The sequence below is a fragment of the Sinocyclocheilus grahami genome, unplaced genomic scaffold (assembly GCF_001515645.1).
Source record: "Sinocyclocheilus grahami isolate Dianchi unplaced genomic scaffold, SAMN03320097.WGS_v1.1 scaffold55.1, whole genome shotgun sequence".
Lineage (NCBI taxonomy): Eukaryota > Metazoa > Chordata > Actinopteri > Cypriniformes > Cyprinidae > Sinocyclocheilus > Sinocyclocheilus grahami.
This window is the reverse complement of record NW_015505234.1, coordinates 786,834-808,114: the sequence shown is the minus strand read 5'-3', so window position 1 is coordinate 808,114 and position 21,281 is coordinate 786,834. Positions and strand designations below refer to the sequence as shown.

Genomic DNA, 21,281 nt, shown 5'->3' with positions numbered 1-21,281 from the left:
TTGTAACAGTTCATTGTTGGAGCTGAGCTGAATGAGAGAGATATGCAGAGAGAGAGAGAGAGAGATGCAGAGCAGGGAACGCGAAGAACAGTATTAAGACCCGCTGCTTTAGGACATTGATTTTGAATCTTGTGAATCCATTAGAATCGTTAGAAGACGATCGCGATTCATATATGAATAGATTTTTACGTGCACCTCTAGTTTTCTCTTCCTCTTCTCTAAAGCAGCGCAGCATGGCCTAGCCCCCTTTGCTGCCTTTTCCCGAGGGTGGGGTTTATCTGGGTTTGTGATGTCACAAACCCGGGAAGTAACTCGTTGTAGTCCCTATCAGCCGTTAGGCATTAAACTGTCAGAATTTTAAAAGACGATCTCTCCATTTGCATTGAACTTTCAGCTTCGTAACTTTGCAGATATTGTTTATGCTCAAGCAGCAACATTACACACTAACTAACGTTAAAAAAGTGAAATCGCAATGAACCACCCCTTTAAATGAAATATGTTTATTTATAATCATTTATTTCATCTTGTCCACCGTCTTTGCTGGACTGTTGTATTTTTTACTGACATTTACTTGAGGACTTATTTAATGGTCTATTTGGCACATTGCTTTATTGCTTCTATTCATCATGGGGTTTGTTTTTCCAAACACTGCATAAATCAATTTGGTAAGGATCTCTTTTGTGGTGCAGACATGGTGGCCAACTACATTATCACGCAAAACATCCATTCTGTGTGCCGTCTAATTGCCGAAGGCAAAGTTAAAGTCTGTCAAAGATGTGGTTCACAGGCTTTCCCGTGGGCTTTCTGTATCAACAAACTCCACATTCCCATTACTGATGAGATTTGGGCCTGAGCTCCAGTGAGTTGGTTATGAAACCACTCTAAAGAGACACTAAAACAACACAACGCCATTCATGTGCCAAGTCAGCACATACCACACGCTCACAACAGTCTAGTATGCATGATGCAACTGAAGAAATGTGTGAGTTTTTAATGAGAGAGGGTGGAAAAAGGTCTTCCTCAAAGCGTTCCCAAGTTTCAGTCAGAAAAAAGGAGCAGAAAAAGGGTGCCTGGAGATATGGTAACAAATTAATTCTAGTGTTTTGCTTTTTTTTGTGTCAGAGAGAAAGGCAATATATGATTCTTTTTTAAATGCCCATCTCACTTTCCTCATTCTCTTAGTGCTAATAAAGTAGTAATGCAGTCAATTTTTCCAAATCAGCCAAGCAATACAGACATTTCTGTTGCTGTGGATTTATCATTTGTACAGATCCAGAGCTTCTTTGGAATAGTGGCTGTCTGATCTTAGTCTGTCTGAATTTCAGCAGGTGTGTTAGATGTCATTTGACATTTCAGAACAAAAAGCTGTAAAGGAAAGCTCCTTATTGATGGTAATTAATATAGATCTCAATTGTCCCCTCATTCACATTCGTTTTATTGTAGAGTTGGCCTGTCCAATATGCCGATATTGTTCGAGTGACACCACAGTGCTGAATCGAAGAGGTCTGTTTTATGGGTGACGTTCAAACACTAGCACTAGTTTTAAATTTCTCCTAGACACTGATAAAGCTGACTCGGCTCACAATAAAAGCGCCATACAAGCTGTCAGCTCCGGCAGGGAGAGCCGTGATTGGAGCGTGCGGTCCAAGCTGTAGTTTATGAGCAACGGGATGAGAATATTGATCAATACTTCTGCAAGACTTGCTTTGCACATGGCACTTTTTCTCCCATCAGTCAATCACGGGCTTTTTTCAAAATGCTTTCCTTCTCTCACTCTACTCTCTGCCTTATTTCTGCTCATATTGCACATAACACACACACAGGCTCAGTGCTATAGGTTTGTTTCATACAATTCGATGATATACAGTGATTCTTTCTGATACTGGATTACTAATATTGGATATTTAAGTGTACATGCACATTTCCCCTAGTTTAGATTACATTTTAATGTTGTGGTGCCTGAATTCACTTGTAGCATATTTTCATTTTTAATGTTTTGTTTTTAATTAATTTAGACAAAATAGTTTAATCAAATTTTAATACCTGCCTTTTATTTGTTAGCGGCCATAACATTATCAGTAGATAAAATAATTATTAATAATAATTAGCACTAAATCGATGATGTCATGTAAGACAGTTTGTAGTAGGATGAAACAATGGCGCTAATAGAAACAATGTTATTTTGGACAGTCTAGGCATATTGTGAATAGAATAAAAAAAGAAAAAGAAAATTAACTAATAGATATCACCATACTGCCCCAGCTGATTGATTATATTAAGAATTGCAAACTTTTTTTTTTTTCTGTTACCATGTTGGCATGTCATTCATTTGACAGCACTAAATCTGGAAGGAGCAGGTGGTCAGGGAAGAGTTTGGGTTCGGCCCAGCTTGGTCCTGACTGGAGTCTGAACTGATGTTCTTTCCAAGTCAGTATGTCGTGGCTAAAGCGCCCAAGCTAATTAACATGACAGTCTCATATGCAGGAAGACCATGTGGCAAAATTCCCAGATTATCTTCATCCATTCCAATCTTTACTGTATGAGTGAAGAAATGTCTGTTGCTATATTGCTGTTCATATGAAGAAAAATGAAGACGTAATTTGAACATTGCAAACTATATTAGTATTTTCAGTGCTGATTTTATGGCAAAATCTGCAGAATTCTGTGGCATATTGTTATATTGACCTTAAACCAAACTCAAACTTGAGTCACCTGAAGGCAGTGAGTTAAATGAATCTGAGAGTACTCTTATAGGTAGAAAACATAAACAAATTAGCAAAAATATTTCCTAAATAAGCATAAAATGGTGGGCGATGTGTAGATGTGTAAGCATTGATTCTGAAATGTGCTAAACATTCTATGCAGTTCTGCACACAGACACACTCATGGGACTGCTTCTCAGCATGAAAGAAACATGTTTACGTGAGCTGTGTACATTTACTATCTAATGTATGTTTCACAGTATGCTGTGCTACAGTATGCCCTAATATTACTCATTTTTAGACAACTTCAAACTGTCTCAGTTCAGACTTATCATACTGATTTAGTGACCATTTCACTGTGCTTTTAAAAGGTTTCAGACCCTGTTCATTTGGTCCCGCTATTGCTATGGTAACAGTTAATGTGTTCCAAAGTGTCTTCTCTCCCCGTTATGCTGGCCTCATCAACACAAGAGAGGTGTTAAGGCCTAATTGGTTTGGCACCTCAAGTGGGGCTGATTTCAAAGGCAGAAAAACCTTTTCCCTCATTAATAGGATCTGTCATTGCATAAAAGAAAGGAAGGAAGGAAGGGTGGAAATCATGTTAATCACTCTCCATTTGTGTTATTTTTTTGAAAAACAATATCCTTACGGTATGTACTCATTATTCACAATGGCGATACCATGGTACAGTCATGTTATCAAATGGTAATACTATGGTACAATTCCAGAAAACCGTGGTAATACTTTCAGGACTTTTTTATGTGTCATCTGCCCTAACGAACATCTTTTGATGTGTAAAAACTCAAAGTAGTTTGCAAAGACGTGTAAACGTCCATTATAATCTTTGTAATAACTTGAGTTCTCACTCTGAGATGAGGTTTCAGGTGCCTGGAAGAGTAAAACATCGTTGAAACTATCTGCAAATTATGCATTGTGCCTCTCTGTCTCTGTCAGGAGCTGTGGAGGTGAGAAAAGAAGGACTTGAGGCACAGATCAGTCGACTGGCTGAGCTGATTGGACGTCTGGAGAATAAGGTAAGAGGTTCGTCTCATAATACTGAGAGGTCAAGTGCTTCCTCCTGGGAAGAGTCTTATAATAGCAAGAGGTCAAAATCCACAGACCCGTGCAGATGCAATCTAGTGTATTAAGACACTGAAAATAAAAACATGGTTGATAACAAATGGAAAGATATAGCTTAGTTTCTGGCTTTACGGCAACTGATAACATAATAATACATAGATTTCAAGGGTGTTTTGTATGAGCAGGTATTTCATATTTATTTGTTTCAAATAAAAATTAAATATCATAGAAGTAACACTGTACAAAAGTGTATATGTTTTAGAGGGTGGCAGGTGTTGACTGTGAGGGCTGTTATGATGTTATACTGGTCTGTAAATTGGCTTTGCTTGTTACTGCATTATTGTAGTTATTATTTTTGAAAAATGCATAAACCTGATGAGACTTTGATTGGATTAAATAGTATGTCATTATAAACCAATATTATAGTAGTGGTTGTTTGATGACAGTCTCAAGTATATACTACCATTCAAAAGTTTAGAGTAAGTTAATAAATGCTGTTCTTTTGAATTTTCTATTCATCAAGAAATCCTTAAAAATGGTATCATGGTTATCACAAAAATATTAAGCAGCAGAAGTGTGGACACCGATAGTCCAGCCTGGTCTCATTGTTTATACGTAGGTATTAATACGTAACATGTACAAGCACAAAACATAAATTTTTGTACGTTTTCATTGATGCTAAAACTTACAATTTAGACGTATTTCAAGGTTTAAAACGTATAAATCGCTATGTATTTTTAGCTAAAAAATGTACAATATTTACGTAACATTTATATAATTAAGATATTCGTATTAGTGTATTTTATCAATAAGCGATTTAGATTTTTATACAAGCACAAAACATAAATTTTTGTACGTTTTCATTGATGCTAAAACTTACAATTTAGACGTATTTTGTGCTTGTACACGTAAGGTTTAAAACGTATAAATCGCTACGTATTTTTAGCTAAAAAACGTACAATATTTACGTAACATTTATATAATTAAGATATTCGTATTAGTGTATTTTATCAATAAGCGATTTAGATTTTTAGACTCCTTAACCTACCCCCAAACCTAAACCTATACCATTTTTAGTGAATATGCATTTTTATCATTTTATTAATACGTGATTTAGATTTTTAGACCCCTTAACCTACCGCCAAACCTTAACCTACCCATTTTATAGCAAATATAAAATGCAAATGACCGAAATATGCAGGAAAATAAAAATTTTAGTAACAATATAGCATTAAAAATATTTTATAGTCGCTAATCCCACACCTACCTATAAGCCTAAACATGACTATTTCTGTACAGTATAAGAAAAACATGACAGACAGATAAATGCAATTGCAATCATTTATTTATTGCACAAATGTCAAAAGCAGTATCAAAAGTAATCCAAATGACGACGAGTAAACAATTTAATAATGCAATTGAAAACAGGTCATTGATATGACAACTAAAAACAACAATACTAATAAAATTAATGACGCGATTTTAATATTAATAAGGATTAATTTTTAGGTGTAGTCAAAACGTCAGTTTTGTATGTTTAAATGCTGAAAATATGTCAGTATTGTACGTTTTAGTGCCTGTAAAAACGTAAGTAAATGTACGTTTTATAGAACCACATTTTACATAAAATACATACAAATTATCATGAGATCACGTTGGATAGTTATGTGACACTGAAGACTTGAATAATAGATGCTGAAAATTCTGCTTTGCCGTCACCGGAATAAATTATGTTTATAATTATAATATATATAAATAGAAAACAATTATTAGATAAATGCAATTGCAATCATTTATTTATTGCACAAATGTCAAAAGCAGTATCAAAAGTAATCCAAATGATGACGAGTAAACAATTTAATAATGCAATTGAAAACAGGTCATTGATATGACAACTAAAAACAACAATACTAATAAAATTAATGCCGCGATTTTAATATTAATAAGGATTAATTTTTAGGTGTCAGTTTTGTATGTTTAAATGCTGAAAATACGACAGTATTGTATGTTTTAGTGCCTGTAAAAACATAAGTAAATGTACGTTTTATAGAACCACATTTTACATAAAATACATACAAATTATCATGAGATCACGTTGGATAGTTATGTGACACTGAAGACTTGAATAATAGATGCTGAAAATTCTGCTTTGCCGTCACCGGAATAAATTATGTTTATAATTATAATATATATAAATAGAAAACAATTATTTTAAATTGAAATAATGTTTCCCAATATTACTATTATTTACTGTATTTTTTATCAAATAAATGCTGCTTTGGTGAGTCTTCTTTTGAAAAAAAAAAAAAAACTTACCAACCACAAATTTTGGAACAGTGGTATAAGGGTGACCTGTAAATATCAAATAGAGTTGGGACATCAATTTTTATTAGTCTAAAAACTTGGTTTCCTCATTTCAGAAACCCATAAGAGGATTAGGAAGTAAAGGCCATGACACACCAAAATGACAGCAAAGAAAGCTAACTGTGTTGTTGTCTCACATCGCGTAAACACATTGCGATGACTACAGCCAATGGCCAACTAACACCTACATTCTGTGGCTGTGTGAGGAAATAACTGTTTCTATCTGTAAAATTAGAACAGCATTCATTTGATTGATCAGATTGATCTGTCCGCTTGTTGACCATCAGCTTGGTGTGTCACGGCCTTAAGACTTTGTTGTGGAAAGAGCTTTTCTGTTCCTCTTCCTATACCTAAAATAGTATAAGGGTGACCTGTAAATATCAAATAGAGTTGGGACATCAATTTTTATTAGTCTAAAAACTTGGTTTCCTCATTTCAGAAATCCATAAGAGGATTAGGAAGTAAAGGCCATGACACACCAAAATGACAGCAAAGAAAGCTAACTGTGTTGTTGTCTCACATCGCGTAAACACATTGCGATGACTACAGCCAATGGCCAACTAACACCTACATTCTGTGGCTGTGTGAGGAAATAACTGTTTCTATCTGTAAAATTAGAACAGCATTCATTTGATTGATCAGATTGATCTGTCCGCTTGTTGACCATCAGCTTGGTGTGTCACGGCCTTAAGACTTTGTTGTGGAAAGAGCTTTTCTGTTCCTCTTCCTATACCTAAAATACAGCTCTGTCATTTCTTTTACTGCTACACATATAGTACATCCACATATGCACACACATGCACACACTGATAATTACACACATTCATATGTAAAGCCCTGAGAGGAGATTCAAATTGCATTTAGCAAAGCCTGTAATCTTTTCTTCCTATAGTTATTACTTTCACTGATCAGGAGAGCAGTGAAGGAGGGCAGGAATGATACGGTGAAACAAAGAAAGAAATTAAACAGACCTGTCAACCACAGTACTGCACTAGTAGATGACTGTTTTTACCATTATATTCTCTACACTCAACATTTATGTAACTTTTCTTTCTTGGTTAACCATTATTTCAACATCTCTCTCTTCCTCTTGGTCATTTTATTATGTGTGTCTGATAGACATTTGAGCACAGTGGACTAATAGAGTCCCCAGTTAAAACTGGAGTTTTTGGCAGACCGGTTCTTATAGCTGGAGCTAAGAATAGCCAAACCAACCCAACTGGTTTATTCCTCTCTCAGTGGAAGGGAGGTTCTGACACATCCTGGTGAGATGGGATGAAAGAGAGCATTTCTGGGTTGAGCAGCAGAGGCTTCTGTGGCACTGGATGATGTTTTGGTTTCGGTCCAGAGACAGATTAACAAGGATACATGCATATACAATCAATTCTGTAATGCAGGAAGAGAACAATTTTGAAGAGCTTAATTTTAAATTAATTCGCTTAAAAATTGTAATTTTGTGAAATGCACTACCGTTCAAAAGTTAAGTACGATTTTTTTGAAAATTGTTTATTCGACAAGGAGGCTATAAATTGATCAGAAGTGACAGTAAAAAACATTTATAATGTTACAAAAGATTTCTATTTCAAATAAATGCTGTTCTCTTGAACTTTCTATTCATCGAAGAATCCTGAAAAAATTTATCAGAGTTTCCACAAAATTATTAAGCAGCACAACTGTTTTCAACATGAATAATAATAAGAAATGTTTCTTGATCAGTAAATCAGCATATTAGAATGATTTCTGAAGGATCAAGTGACACTGACGACCAGAGTAATGACATCACATTTGACATCAGTAATTTGCCATCACAGGAATAATTAAAAATATATTAAAATAGAAAACCGTTATTTTACATTGTAATAATATATCACATTGTTACAGTTTTTACTGTATTTTTGGTTAAATAAATGCAGCCTTGGTGAGCATAAGAGATGTCTTTTAAAAACATTTTAAAAAATCATATCAACCCCAAACTTCTGAACAATAGTGTATATAATAGTTACTGCATAGTTACTGTTTAACAATTCAAAATGTTTTTGATCTTTTACTGACTTGGTTCTCTTTCATATTTATTATGAATTACTATTCTTTATTTATTATTAATTTATTATTCTCTTTCAATAGTAATATTAACTCATTCTGAGTTTGAATTTAGTTTGAATAGAAATAATGGAGAGGGTTTTGATCGTTGGCTTGCCTTCAAAGTTCTCAAATCAGTGACAATTTTTTCCAGTTGCCTTGTCGAACTCTGTTCTTCTGCTCAGTCCACTGTGAGATCTGCTATTGTTGATCAATACAACCAGACCTGCAGCACAGCTGGGTCTGTGCAGGACTTAAAAGCACAATATGTAAGATTTTTTTATTAAAATATCCAAAAACCACTAGAACGGTGTTATATATTTTGCTGACTTGTGTACTTACACTATCCCAAATGTTTTGAAGAATGTTTAAATCCAGAGAAATAAGCAATTTTAACTAGTGACACGGACCGTGTCCATAGTGTCATTGTGTCTCCTGCCAATGATGTCAAAACCCCTCGATTTCCGGTTTTGTTTTGTAGAAAATATGAAAACACCAAAGACGCTTTAATATGTTATGCGTTTTAATATACCGGTGACAACCGCACAGAGTAGCATAATAACAGAACTTTCAAATGTATCTAGTATGATAAAACAGCGCTGCTTTTTTCCCCCACATACGCACGACCGGAAGGAGCGGAAGCAAAAGACTGTGGCATAATAAAAGCTCCGCTGCTTTCGAGCCGTGTGTCGTGCTCGTTCAGCGGCCTCGTTTCGCTTCGACGGCTTTCAGCCTCACCCTGCTTCATTCTACTACGTTAATAGATCATTAGCTCATCCATGAACATGATTTCTGCCCGAGTCCCGTCGGATTGCTTCGGCTGTGGGGATGAAGACCACAACTCCCATGATTTCACACTCAGTTACGGCGTCATCAAACTAGGCCTATGTTTCTTTGTTTATTTAAAATTTTTGAATTTTGAAAATTACATATTGTGTCTTTAACACATGCTTTTCTAAACGTCCATACTCAGTGCGTTCAGTTTAATTGAAATGTCAAACATAGCACTGTATGTCTGTCCTGTCCTGTTCCCCATTCTCGCTGTCGTTTTAGCAGACAGGGCAGCCTGACTTTGGTGACCCACTTTGGCTCACAGCTGGATCAGTCATCAGAATGCTCTTGTTGTCTGCATAATGCGCCCCCACAGCTTTAGGAAACACATCATTTCCTTTTCCATCCGGTTGTGGCACCCTGATAGCCTCCAATCACTGTGGAGACTAACGCTCAAGCCGTTCCTGCAGTATTCATACTCGACAGTGGGGCGGTTGTCTTTCTTGCTATTATTTTTGATGGATAACCCGCCATCACTTTTCACAGTGAGAGAGACAGCTGCACGAATTTGTGGCATCATTACCGGCCATTATGTACTCTGTCATTCCATGATAGGAAAGAATATTCCACACTATCCCTGTTCACTTATGGATGGACTGATAGGCGATACCAGCACCTCTCTTTTTATGAGGCACATAATGATTCATACATTGTGATGGTGTTAACTTTTCAGAGTCAGGGATGCTGTAAATTCCTCATGAATTCATAAAGTATTGGAATATAGTGAGAATATTTGAAACATATACTGTTCTTGTTCTCAGCATTTTTTATTATCTGCATACATCATTGCATCCCAGTGACAGTGCTTGTAGCCTCTACATGAAGGAAGGGAAATAATACTTGCAGGCTTTCTTTCACTGCTCAGATTCTTCATACTTGAAAAATTGTCCTGCAACTTTACCCTTCATTATATGTTAAAAGAGCAACATTTCAAGTTTGAAATGAATCAGAGTTGAGAATAAACTAGTATGTCCTTAACCCAAATGTACCATTTCATGTGAAATTCTCTGTATTTAATCAAAATCATGACATTTTTATCACTTTCTACTTATATAAACACCTGCCACAGACTCTTGTGTTTCATTATTCAAAATACAAATATACATATGTTTTTTTTAAAGAAAATGATGTACCTCTTAATATACCTCTTTTTTTAAGTTTCACAGCTGTGTCGCTGTGAACAATGTCAGATATTTATGAAAACATTTGAAAAATCAGGCAAAATCAAAGTCAGTTGCCATCCTGAAGGTTTCCATATTTCATGTGCTATGAGTTCCAGCACATCACACAGGCCCTGATGCATTCTGTATTTGTTTTTTGTACTTTATAAGTAATTAATTATGCTTAATTTTCTGTGATTTGTCAACTCAATCACACAAATTGTGAAGAAATTTGAGATTTTATGTCCTATTAATAGCTAGAAACACCTGAATACCTAAATGGCTTCTGTATGATTTTCTGATTGTGATGACGAACATTCTTTAATTCATTAACGTGAATACAAAATTTTAATACAAATATAATAAATATTTGATATTATTTTAACTCTTTCGTTACTGACCCACAATGAATGATGGACAATTACACACAATTATGAAAACATGAACTTCTTAAACATATTAATTCAAAATGACTACTTGATACATAAACTGTTTTTATTAAAATTGTTTTAATTTCTTCCTTCTTTTCTTTCTTTTTTTTTATTGTGAAGTCAGACAGATGTGTTTAAGCAATTCATCTTTCATGAGCTCACCTGACTGTGTTCGCAGACAGACAGCAGCAGTGAAGGGCAGCTGAGGGGGTCAGTGAATTCACTAGTGGCTTTTCTGTTCTGGTTTTTGTTGCAGACAGTTTGGTTTGACCTACATCAGCGACTAACAGACACTGATGGCACAACTAGCGCAGTAAGTACTAAAGCACGACTTATATACCAAAGAGCATGAAAAAAAATGCATAAAAGGAAAAATGCATGACCAATTTCACCTTTTCCCTCCATGTTAAAACACAAAAACAGCATTATTACTTAAAAGCAGTGAATAAACCCCCGTCAAATCAAGATTGACTCCTCGTGGGTCTCTTCAGTGCTCCTCATGCTGTTCCACACACCTGCAGCAAATCTGCCACCTATTCCTCAGGATTCAGCCACATTTCTTTCTCAATATGAAAGCACCAGCTCCGTGTTTAATACCAGCATGCTCCGGGAGTCATTTGTGCCTCTAAAAGATAAGAGGCGGTGTTACACTACACTTCGCCAGGCCCCAAATCAGTTCCGCTCTGTGGACCATTGATACACACAGCAGCACATGATGGGAATGCACAGAAATATCATACAGTTTTGTTCAGTTAAAGTATGGGAGTGCTGGGATTTAATCTCTTGTAGACCTTTGTGATTTAAAAGTTTTAGATCTAATAAAGAAAAAATAGCTTTGTTTAAAAATAGGAAAAAGTGCAACCGAGTTCAGTGTGTAAAAGAGATCTTAGCTCAAATTGACTCCCATCTTATTGACATTGGAGGGATCAGGGGTAATTGAATCATTCCTTTTTATCCATTAATCCTTGTCAATGGGGTTGAACAGGTTCCACTTGACAGCTTCAGTGTGTGCCTCTGTGTTTGTTAGTTAACACAAGCTTTATTTTGGGACCCGTAAGATATTTCTTGAATTTATCACACCTACAATAATATTAGGGTGTCCTGCAGTGATTGTCACACACAGACCAGAAATGAGCCATTTTAAAACAATGACTGTACCATTTCGGTGTTATTTCTTTGTTTACAAGTGATTATTGCTCCATTTGTTTATAGTAAATTGCATGCATTTTGACATTTGGATGACAAGAAAGCATTTTAACGAAATGAACCTAATTTTAATACATTTTGGTATGAACAGTAATGCTGAGTATTTAAAAGAAAAGGGAGCGGGTACAGGTAACTGTAGATTTTTATTACAGCAATAGTGTATTTCTTCACACCCTCATATATTTGAATATGTATGAATGTATATATTAGCATATGATTATTGCTACTTAGGTTTTTGTTTTTTCTCCTGTAAATATTTATGTAAATCTTTACAGTGAGCATACAGGTTGTACATTTCACACGTATATAAACTAAATGTTCAGGCATCACATCGGCAATGTGTTGCCACCTCCAAATATAAGAAAACAATGGCTTTTTGAAGTCTATAACAGAGTGGAAATGCTCAAAGAAGGGAGGGGTCTTATCTTATCTTCTCTTCAAGCCATTTTTTATAGAGAGAGGACTTATTGATCAGTCCAACAGCTCAATGCATCTGTTTGCTCAGCAGTTTATACTTTAAAGGCTGTATTCACTGACTTAAATAAGCTCTTACACCACCTGCAGTGCTTGTTTTGATTGGCCAGGAGGAACATAAATCAGCTGTCTGCTATTAAAACCACAGAAGCTAGGCAGAAAGAGAAAAGGAGAGCTATCTGAAGCAGTTATACAACTATGTATCTGAAAGCCATCTTTACTCGTTAAGAGGGAATTATCATAGGATGGATGCAGAAAGGGAGAATGAGCTGCTCCTATTTATGCCTCTCAGACTTTAATAAAGCAGCTAATTTAAAGAGATGCTAAAGTTCAGAAGGGGAGAAATTAAAATGCGATTTACTCTGTGATACCAGTGAAAGGAAAAATGGGGGTAGAAAGATGTCAATCATAAAAGAAATGGGACGGTATTCCCCAGTTTCCATGGTAACGGTGAAATTTCTCAAATCCTCTGAGGTTTCTACCATTTTTTATGGACTCATACTGTACCTGAGACATTCTACTCACTTACATGGTAGGAAATTGTGCACATAAAATACTCCCTCCTCTCTTAGTGTGTGTGTGTGTGTGTGTGTGTGTGTGTGTTTGTGTGTGTGTGTGTGTGTGTTTCACAGTCTGATGCATAATGTAGAAGTGGAGCAGTTCAACTCCACATGGGGGTCTTTAGGGTTCATTAGTTTAGGTTCCCTTCTGAGCTAAAGAGAAACACTCCCTCTCTCACACACACACACACACACACACGTGCATTCACATCATACACATACACAAAGCACATTGACCACATCAGGGATTGCTAATTCCACATAAACCCAAATGAGAGACATTGCAATACACCCAATAAATATTACTTAAGGAAATTTAAACTGGCTCCAATCATAGTGAGAGATTTATGGATTCTAATAATACAATATCCCGCTGATCCCAAAGCCTCTTAAGAGTTAGACTATGGGTCACATTTGCTTCATCTACAGAGCTTTGTTTTATCAGTTTATTCCACAGCACTGAGTCTGAATGAAGCCCCCTCGCTGTTCGAACAAACACTGAAGACTAATGAAAGACATTAGTGCAATCCGTCGCAATGCAGCTCGTTTGGAACAGTCACATGTTGAAATGCAAAGAAAATTGGATTCCGAACCCTCTTGCATTTCTCTAATTATTCGTATGTGTCCATCAGATTAGGCCTCCAGTGGAGGAGAATGGGAAGGCAGAATAATACTTATTGAGTTTTGTGTAGGTTGGGTAATGTAGTGTTTCTGATTGCATTCTGGCTAGTGTTGGGTGGCATAGTGCTCTTGATTAAGTTCAGGGTTTATTACCACGCTTCTGCTCTTTTATTGCCCTCCCCTTCGGGGAACAGGACGGCTGTCAAATCAAAGGGCCTAATGGTTTTCACTTGGGTTTTATCTTTCCCACCTGCCGGGGAACAGCACATGGTCTATTAAAGATGTGACACCTTAGTTATAGCATGCACTACCCCTGCGTTTCATTCGTAAGGGCTCATCCCTATGCCCTAATCCCTTCAAAGGGTTTACCCTCTGGAGTGAGAGCTTCGAAGGGTTGAAGGGTGTAGGGGACCAATCAACTGTTCCTTGAAGTGCCCTTCTGCGTCATCATCACGTGCCCGCACAGAGGCGCCGTCATCATGCAAAGAATTGTAGAACCGAAGTGTCCATCAGTTGTACCCTTCGAAATCCTTCATTCCGAAGGGCCCTTTGAAGTGGCCAGTTTTGAGCACTTCGGTTTGGAACGACCCTTCAATATGGCGGCCATGTTTGTTTTCACTCTGAAGTGCCCTTCGGAGGGCGATATATCCCGTTTGGAACGCACCGTACATACAGAAAATACACCTTGGTTTCTCTAAAAACATACCCTTTCTTCACTATTTAATTCCTGTAAAGTTATGATTTTTGTTGCGGTGAGGTTGTTTGGTTGTAATATGGCATATAAAAGTTATAGCCAAACCCAAACTGAATTGGAAGACTTTTCTGTTAGGGAAAATAATTTAAGACTAAATAATTCTGCAAAGTTTACCAGGTGCGGTGGGCCTGGTTATAGGATAATATACACAACTGTTCAAAAGTTTGGGGACACTCACCAAGGCTGCATTTATTTGATCAAAAATACTGTAAAAACAGTAATATTGTGAACTATTATTACGATTTAAAATGGCTGTTTTTTTGTTTTACTATTTTAAAATATAATTAATTCCTGGGATTGCAGAGCTGTATTTTCAGCATCATTACTCCAGTCTTCAGTGTCACACGATCCTTCAGAAACCATGCTAATATGCTGATTTGGTGCTCAAGAAACATTTCTTCTTCTTATTGATGTTTATATATCAGTTATTCTGCTTATTTTTGTGCAAACCATAATACTTTTTCAGGATTCTTTGATGAATATAAAGTTTAAAAGAACAGTATTTATTTTAAATAGAAATCTATTATAACTTAATGTTTTTACAGACACTTTTGATTAATTTAATTTATACTTGTTAAATAAAAGTATTCGTTTCGTTTAAAAAATCCTACTGACCCTAAACTTTTGAACTGTGGTGCATTATAAACATTTTAGAGAATATTGTTTCAGGTTGAAATGATGTGCATATAGGCATCTGAAACTTTTATGATTTTCAGCATATAAATGCAGATGTTAATCAACACGTTAGGCTCCTCAGGGTGCTCTGCAGTGTGGAAATAGTCCGCCAAACAAATATTACATTTAAACCTATAATTTCTTAGTCTGTGGCAAGGTAATATCAGTTATTTAATCAAATCTCTCAGACTTAATAAAATTGGTTCAAGATGACAGCACCAATTTAGAAAGGAGTTGGAGGCTTGAGTGACGTGTTACACGAGAGGCGCAATCATGTGAAATCTGAAGTCAGAAGAGGTTTATTTTCATTTCCGTTAAGTTCTAGGTTGTTCCGTCTGGAAATGTTATGAATTTTTTTTTCGGTGCTTGTTGCAAAGGCCAGTTTTAAAGCCAGCACTGTACTTTATTTGGTAGCCAACCACACTCCCACAATTCTACATCATTTACTGATTACACTGGGAATTAATTAGTTACTTAGGCGACGATCCAAAAGAGTAGCTGTATTGATTTTACAGTCTGGTATGTATCATATTTATTTTTCCTTCTCCTAAAGGAGTAACCATATGCAGATCTTTCATAACCCTTCATCTGCAATATAGACCATGACTCTGAGTAAATGAGGGTCAAAGCCTTTAAGGCAGTTTGCTTTTCCTTAACGTGGTTAGAATTAAGTGTTTATAACTTATGATTTCTTGAACCCTTCTGCTGTGATTTGAGTCTCTAAATATGTCTGGTTTTATTTATTTATTTTGCCTAAAGAGAATATTAAGTGAATATTAACATCAAGACAAATGTTAATAATATTCAAAGCGTTCCTGTTGCTCTCTTTCTCTTTCTTCAGTCTCTTTACCTGATCCGCCAGGAGATGAACGTTTCCCAGAAGCAGCTGGGAGAGTTCTGCGAGGCCCTGAAACAATACCTGAAGAATGTGTCTGCTCAAAGAGACTGTTTCCAGTGAGTTAAGTTCATGGTTTTGTCTTAAACTTGACCTTCTAGTGAGTATTTTTCTCATTCCCTCCTCGTGTCTCAATGCATCATATTCAGTTCAACCAGATAAGTCATTATGATAGTACAAAAGTATTCTTTGCTTTTTTGTGATGTCAGACTGAACCGTTTTCAGTTACTTTTTATCTGCTGAGGGAATGGCGCATGTATGTTCTATCGAAGTTTCATATATTTCAAAATGTCTTTTGGAGGGTAGCAAAAACTATACTGCTATGCATTTCTTAGAGAATGAACCTGTGCATCTCTCATAAATCATGAACTAGATGATGTATGTGTCTCAATATTGTGTATTTATACCTGATGTGTGGAAATACAGCACTGTATCATTTTGCCTCCTGTGGATAAAGATGGCAGGCGAGCAGAGGGAAGTGTTGTTATTCTAGTTCATGATTTATTTATGAAACCGGCTAAACAATGGCTGCTTTTCCTGCAGTATACACATAATTTACAAAGCCCTAAAATATCAAAATTGTCCTGAAATGTTTTAAAATCAGTACGTTTGTGCTCCCTGCCACCATTCAAAAGGGGTCAACAAGTTTTTTTTTTGTTTTGTTTTTTTAAGAAATTAATACTTCATTTATTCAGCACGGATGATTAATATGAATAAACGGATGAATAAACGGATCAAAAGTGACAGTAAAGACATTGAATCCTGAGAATCCAGAAAAAAAATGTATCCTTTTCCACGAAAAAATCCTAAGCAGCACAAATGTTTTCAACAATGATTAATTGAGCACTAAATCAGCTTTGCCATCACATGAATAATTTAAATGTTCAAATACATTAAAATTAAAACCAGTTATTTTAAATTATAATAATTTATACTATTTATATTTAACAATATTGCTGTTATTACTGTATTTTTGATCAAATAAATGCAGTCATAGTGAGTATGAAAGACCTTTTTCACAAACATTAAAACAAGTCTTACTGTCCCCAAACTTTTGAACGGTAGTTGCTTCATTTTGAAATTTTTGGTCAGACCACAACTGAGAGCATTTTTTTTGCAGCCCCACAGGATGAAATATTAATGTAAGAGCAGTGAGTAAAGTAGGTCCTTTGTAGTGTTTCTCAAGGAAACTCCCTGAGTCTGTTCTCTGAGAGAGGGCTTTGTGTGGCAGCATTTTGTACTGCCGTCAAGATTCACATCAGACTAGTGAATAATTGATCAGCGAGAACATCTGCAAGCTTCTACAAATACCCCATTGCTGCTGAACTGTCATCTCTGTAGCCTCCCTTTTATCTGCCTTATTTCTTTCAACTTTCCTCCTCTCTATTGCTCTATTATCATGTTCTGTTTGTGAAATATTCAGAGGTTCCTTTTTTGAGTTGAACAGGGAACAAAATGCTGTTTCGTTTTTACAACCGCTCTTATAACTCAATAACACCAAGCCACTGACTGGCTTGCAATGCTGTTGTTCACAACAATAACACACCTGTACAGTTACTAGTCAAAATGAAACCACAATTGAACCTATTCACTGTCTTAATGCACATTCTGTGAAGAATTCATTGGATTTATCTAACTTTCCTCTCAAACAACTTTTCCTTTCTACTGTTTTGCCATGCAGGCTATCGGGTAATGCTAATTAATAGTCTAATAGCTCACATTCAGTCTGCATTCTGGTATGTAATCCCCACTTTTCACCATCCAAATGATTCTTCTATCTTATTTCATCTTGTCTATCTATCTATCTTAAATGCATCAGGCATTACATTACAGATGTAAAATGGATAGCAGAAACCATTAACATTGACTTTAAACAGCTACAGCTTCTGGAGACATGGCATGGCATGTTCTGTTACATGTGGGCGACCCAAGATTGAGTAAAGCTTGAATCATTTCCCCATCCAGAAAGCAGTCCAGAAACTGCAGTACTTGCTGCAGTTTTGCAGCCTCTAATGAAAGTTTGAGGAGTGTGTGGTGATTGTTTGGACTGGCTGATGTTTAGACTTCTGTTGATTTATTGAGCTAATGCTAATCATTGCTACAGCTGCAGCCCTTTAGGCAATATAAAAGCAGAGCAGGAATTGTGAGGAGGTACTGCCATCAAGTGGAGGGTCATACAGTACAGTGGATAATTATGGTTTTGTTTACGGTTTCTATAGAGTGGAAGTAACACACAACACATTATCCCTATTTTCTTTATTCTGACTGTTTGTTTTTATAAAATTTCCAGGGTTTTCCATCAGGCTGCTGAATCATTGTTTTTGAAAAGTATGAGAATGAAAGAGTGTAGAGTGTTTTTTCACTTCTGTACTTCTGTTCATCTCTCTCCAGTGTGACGGCTGTGCGGCTGCCTGACGGCCTTTCCTTTGTGGTGTATGAGTTCTGGGATGGAGAGGAGGAATGGAAGAGGTACAGTGAAACACCTTTTTTTCTCTGTGTGTGATCTTCTCTAAACTCCTAAACCACCTGAATTATCTTGAGACGAGACATGAAAATAAAAAACTAACATATTGGCCTAGATATGAAAATAAAAAAACTAAGATATTGGCCTGTATTTTTTGTCCTTTAGTTTCGACTGAACTTTTTCTTGAGCTTGAGCTTGACTTGAGCTTTTTCATTGTATGGACAAGAGCAGCTTTGACATTTTGATGACTCCTTTTGTGTTTCATGGGGGTCATGAGTTGCAAGTGAAATGAAGGTGGATAGACAATGACTAATTTCATTCAGCAAATGATGAACTCAAACTCACCAAATTTAAGGTGGAGTCACATTTACTGTTTCTCGGCAGAATTTCACAATCATCAGTCATTTTGATAGGAATCTGTGTGAGTAGGAGTTTCACATGAAGGTGAAAAAGTTCAACTTGTTTACGCAAATTTACAACACTGACAACAGGAAGCTGCTTGGTTTGAAAGTGACTTATTTGTTCATACATTTCTACAGTGTTTACAATAGACCAATTTGGATTTTCTGTTCTAAAAATCTTTCCGAAATTTAATGTGACCACACCTATGGGTGTTTTCTGAAACATAATTTAAAACAAACACTTTTAACAGTGTTTTTCATGCAATAAGTGAGCTTTATTATTTACTTATGAAACAAAATTATCAAAAATACTAATTTTATGAAAGTTACATTCAAAATCCTCTTGGCTCAAAAATCTGAGGATCAAAAATCTGACACATAAACAATATATTATTGATGCTATTTTGCATCTAAAGACATTACAGTGCTGGAAATTTTTTTTGCTCCTTTTCTAACCTTCTCTGCTTCTCTCTCAGGCACATTCAGACTGCAGCTTGCAAGGCTTTCCAGCATGTGAAAGTGGATACTCTGTGCCAGCCCGAGGCTGTGTCCGCTGTCGCTGTGCCTGGTACGTTCCACTGCTGCCAGCCGTAGGGTCTGCTATGGGCATTGGTGCCAAGCCAGCCTTTGATGCTACTTTTTGTGTCTTGTGTCTCTGGGGTGATGTCCTTACATTTCACAGCCATTAAGTATTCCTACCTGCCCTACAGGATTACTCTCATTTTCAGCATGCCCGTCCTCTGACATTCTCTGCATTAACATCTTTTGAAGTTCGAAATCTCTCAATCTTATTTCAGCTGTATGTCAGGAGACAGCTTTTGCAAAATATACAAACAGTGTAATTATCCTACATAGTTGTAAATCTCTTTCTCTCGATAGATAGATAGATGGATAGATGGATGGATGGATGGATGGAACAAATTCATATATATATATATATATATACACACACACACAAAGTGAGTGCTTGTTACATATATACAGAGAGAAAGAGATAGAGTGAGAGATAATCAATATTTTTGAATTTGTTTATATATAAATAAATAAAAATATTTATTTTATTTAAAAAAATAGGGATTAAAACACGGTGGCCTGTATAGCACCAAAATTTTTTAAATGTGTGTGTATGTTAAATTATATATTTAATATATAACATTTTAAAGAAGTCATTTAAAACTATTGAAAAAAAAACTGTTAAAAATATCACATATTGAAGATTTTTTTATTTAAAAAGTCATGAATATTGCAATAAATCTCAATAGCTCAATTGCAATAATCTGTATCAATAAATAACTCATAAATATTTTATATATTTCATCTGTTCAGGAATGACTAATATGACACAAGCAAACTGTTTGATTTTTTTTCTCTTTTTTAGTGAAGGTCTGCTTTGATTCTCCATTACAATTTCCAGTACTCCTTCCATCGCATAATCGAAACACTTTATCTCATGTGGTGCCTTTTGCATAACCGCAACAGAAATGATTTGTCTAAAATGTCGGTTGACATATTTGTATAAACCTAAAGGAAGGAAGCTGGGGCATTTAACATTTACTGTTTATCTCTTTAATACTGACACTGACTCTGTGTCTCTCTTTCTAGCCGCCTGGTGCAGCTTGAACAGAGACTGAGAAGCCAGCCGGTCTGCAGGTGGAATGGTCCCGCCTTATGCCTGAAAACCTTCTCTTCTTCCTCCCTCTGTCACAGTCCCTGCTATCTTAACTACCCCCACCCCTTTCTCTCTGTGCTTTCCCCACTCTGTCTCCTTCTTTTTGTAGTTACTTGTTTACACAGTATCCATTTGATATTGAGCCAAAAGTAGTGTCGGCTGCAGAGAACACCAGACACAGTACTGATTCCCTCTTCACCCACCACTGCACACAGTGCAACACACAGAAACGACATTAAAACTCCCCAGAGCTTTTGGGAACCTCACCTGGTTGATTTGCATTTGCATTTGAAATACCAACTTGCATAAACAGTGTCTTCAAACGAAATGAGGCTGATTAATATTTCATCCCAATTCAAAGATGCATCCGCTGCTTTGCAAACAGTTCCCTATGGTACAACTTCTGAGAAGACAAAAACTGTGCAGCAAAGTATTTCTACAGCCGTCCATGGACAATAGTGTTTCTGTAAAGGTCGTTTGATATTAGTTATAGTGTTATAAGTGCTTTGAACTGTATCTTCATGACACATTTGCGTAACGCACTGAGCCACGTAGAGAGACTGGTACTTTTGTCAAAACATGACCATGACGCATTCTGCCAGTCAAAGGGCCTACATTTACAACACACCAAATAAACATCTGGTCCAAAAGCACAATGTACCTGAAGTATAGATGAAATGCTTATGTAAATGAGATTTGCTGGTAGAGAGTAGTAATAACAGAATTATATTGAATATTTTATGTTGATCATTTTTGAAAGATAATATTTGGATCTAGGAAGAGTGCTCAGAGTTAGAGAGTGGCATTAAATTCTTATTCCATCAGTTTTATTGCTTCTCTACAATTGAACATTTGGCATCATGTCATTTCTCAGGACAAGCAAAAAAATGTCCTCATAGTAGAGGATTTTTCAAA

General features: G+C 36.1%; 1 protein-coding gene across 2 annotated transcripts in view; it reads left to right on the top strand.

Annotated features, from left to right (window-relative positions):
- The window catches only part of LOC107583736 (N-terminal EF-hand calcium-binding protein 2-like), a 23,095-nt gene extending 2,604 nt beyond the window's left edge, over nucleotides 1–20,491 (top strand). The window contains exons 2-7 of one of the 2 annotated variants that reach the window (XM_016270031.1): nucleotides 3,657–3,736; nucleotides 10,904–10,960; nucleotides 15,779–15,891; nucleotides 18,224–18,301; nucleotides 19,174–19,265; nucleotides 20,300–20,491. In XM_016270031.1, coding sequence (XP_016125517.1) covers nucleotides 3,657–3,736; nucleotides 10,904–10,960; nucleotides 15,779–15,891; nucleotides 18,224–18,301; nucleotides 19,174–19,265; nucleotides 20,300–20,328 — 449 coding nt within the window. In that variant the 3' untranslated portion in view covers nucleotides 20,329–20,491. The remainder of the gene's footprint in view (nucleotides 1–3,656; nucleotides 3,737–10,903; nucleotides 10,961–15,778; nucleotides 15,892–18,223; nucleotides 18,302–19,173; nucleotides 19,266–20,299) is intronic. The other variant, XM_016270032.1, reaches the window with a different exon arrangement.
- Nucleotides 20,492–21,281: the final 790 nt, after the last annotated feature.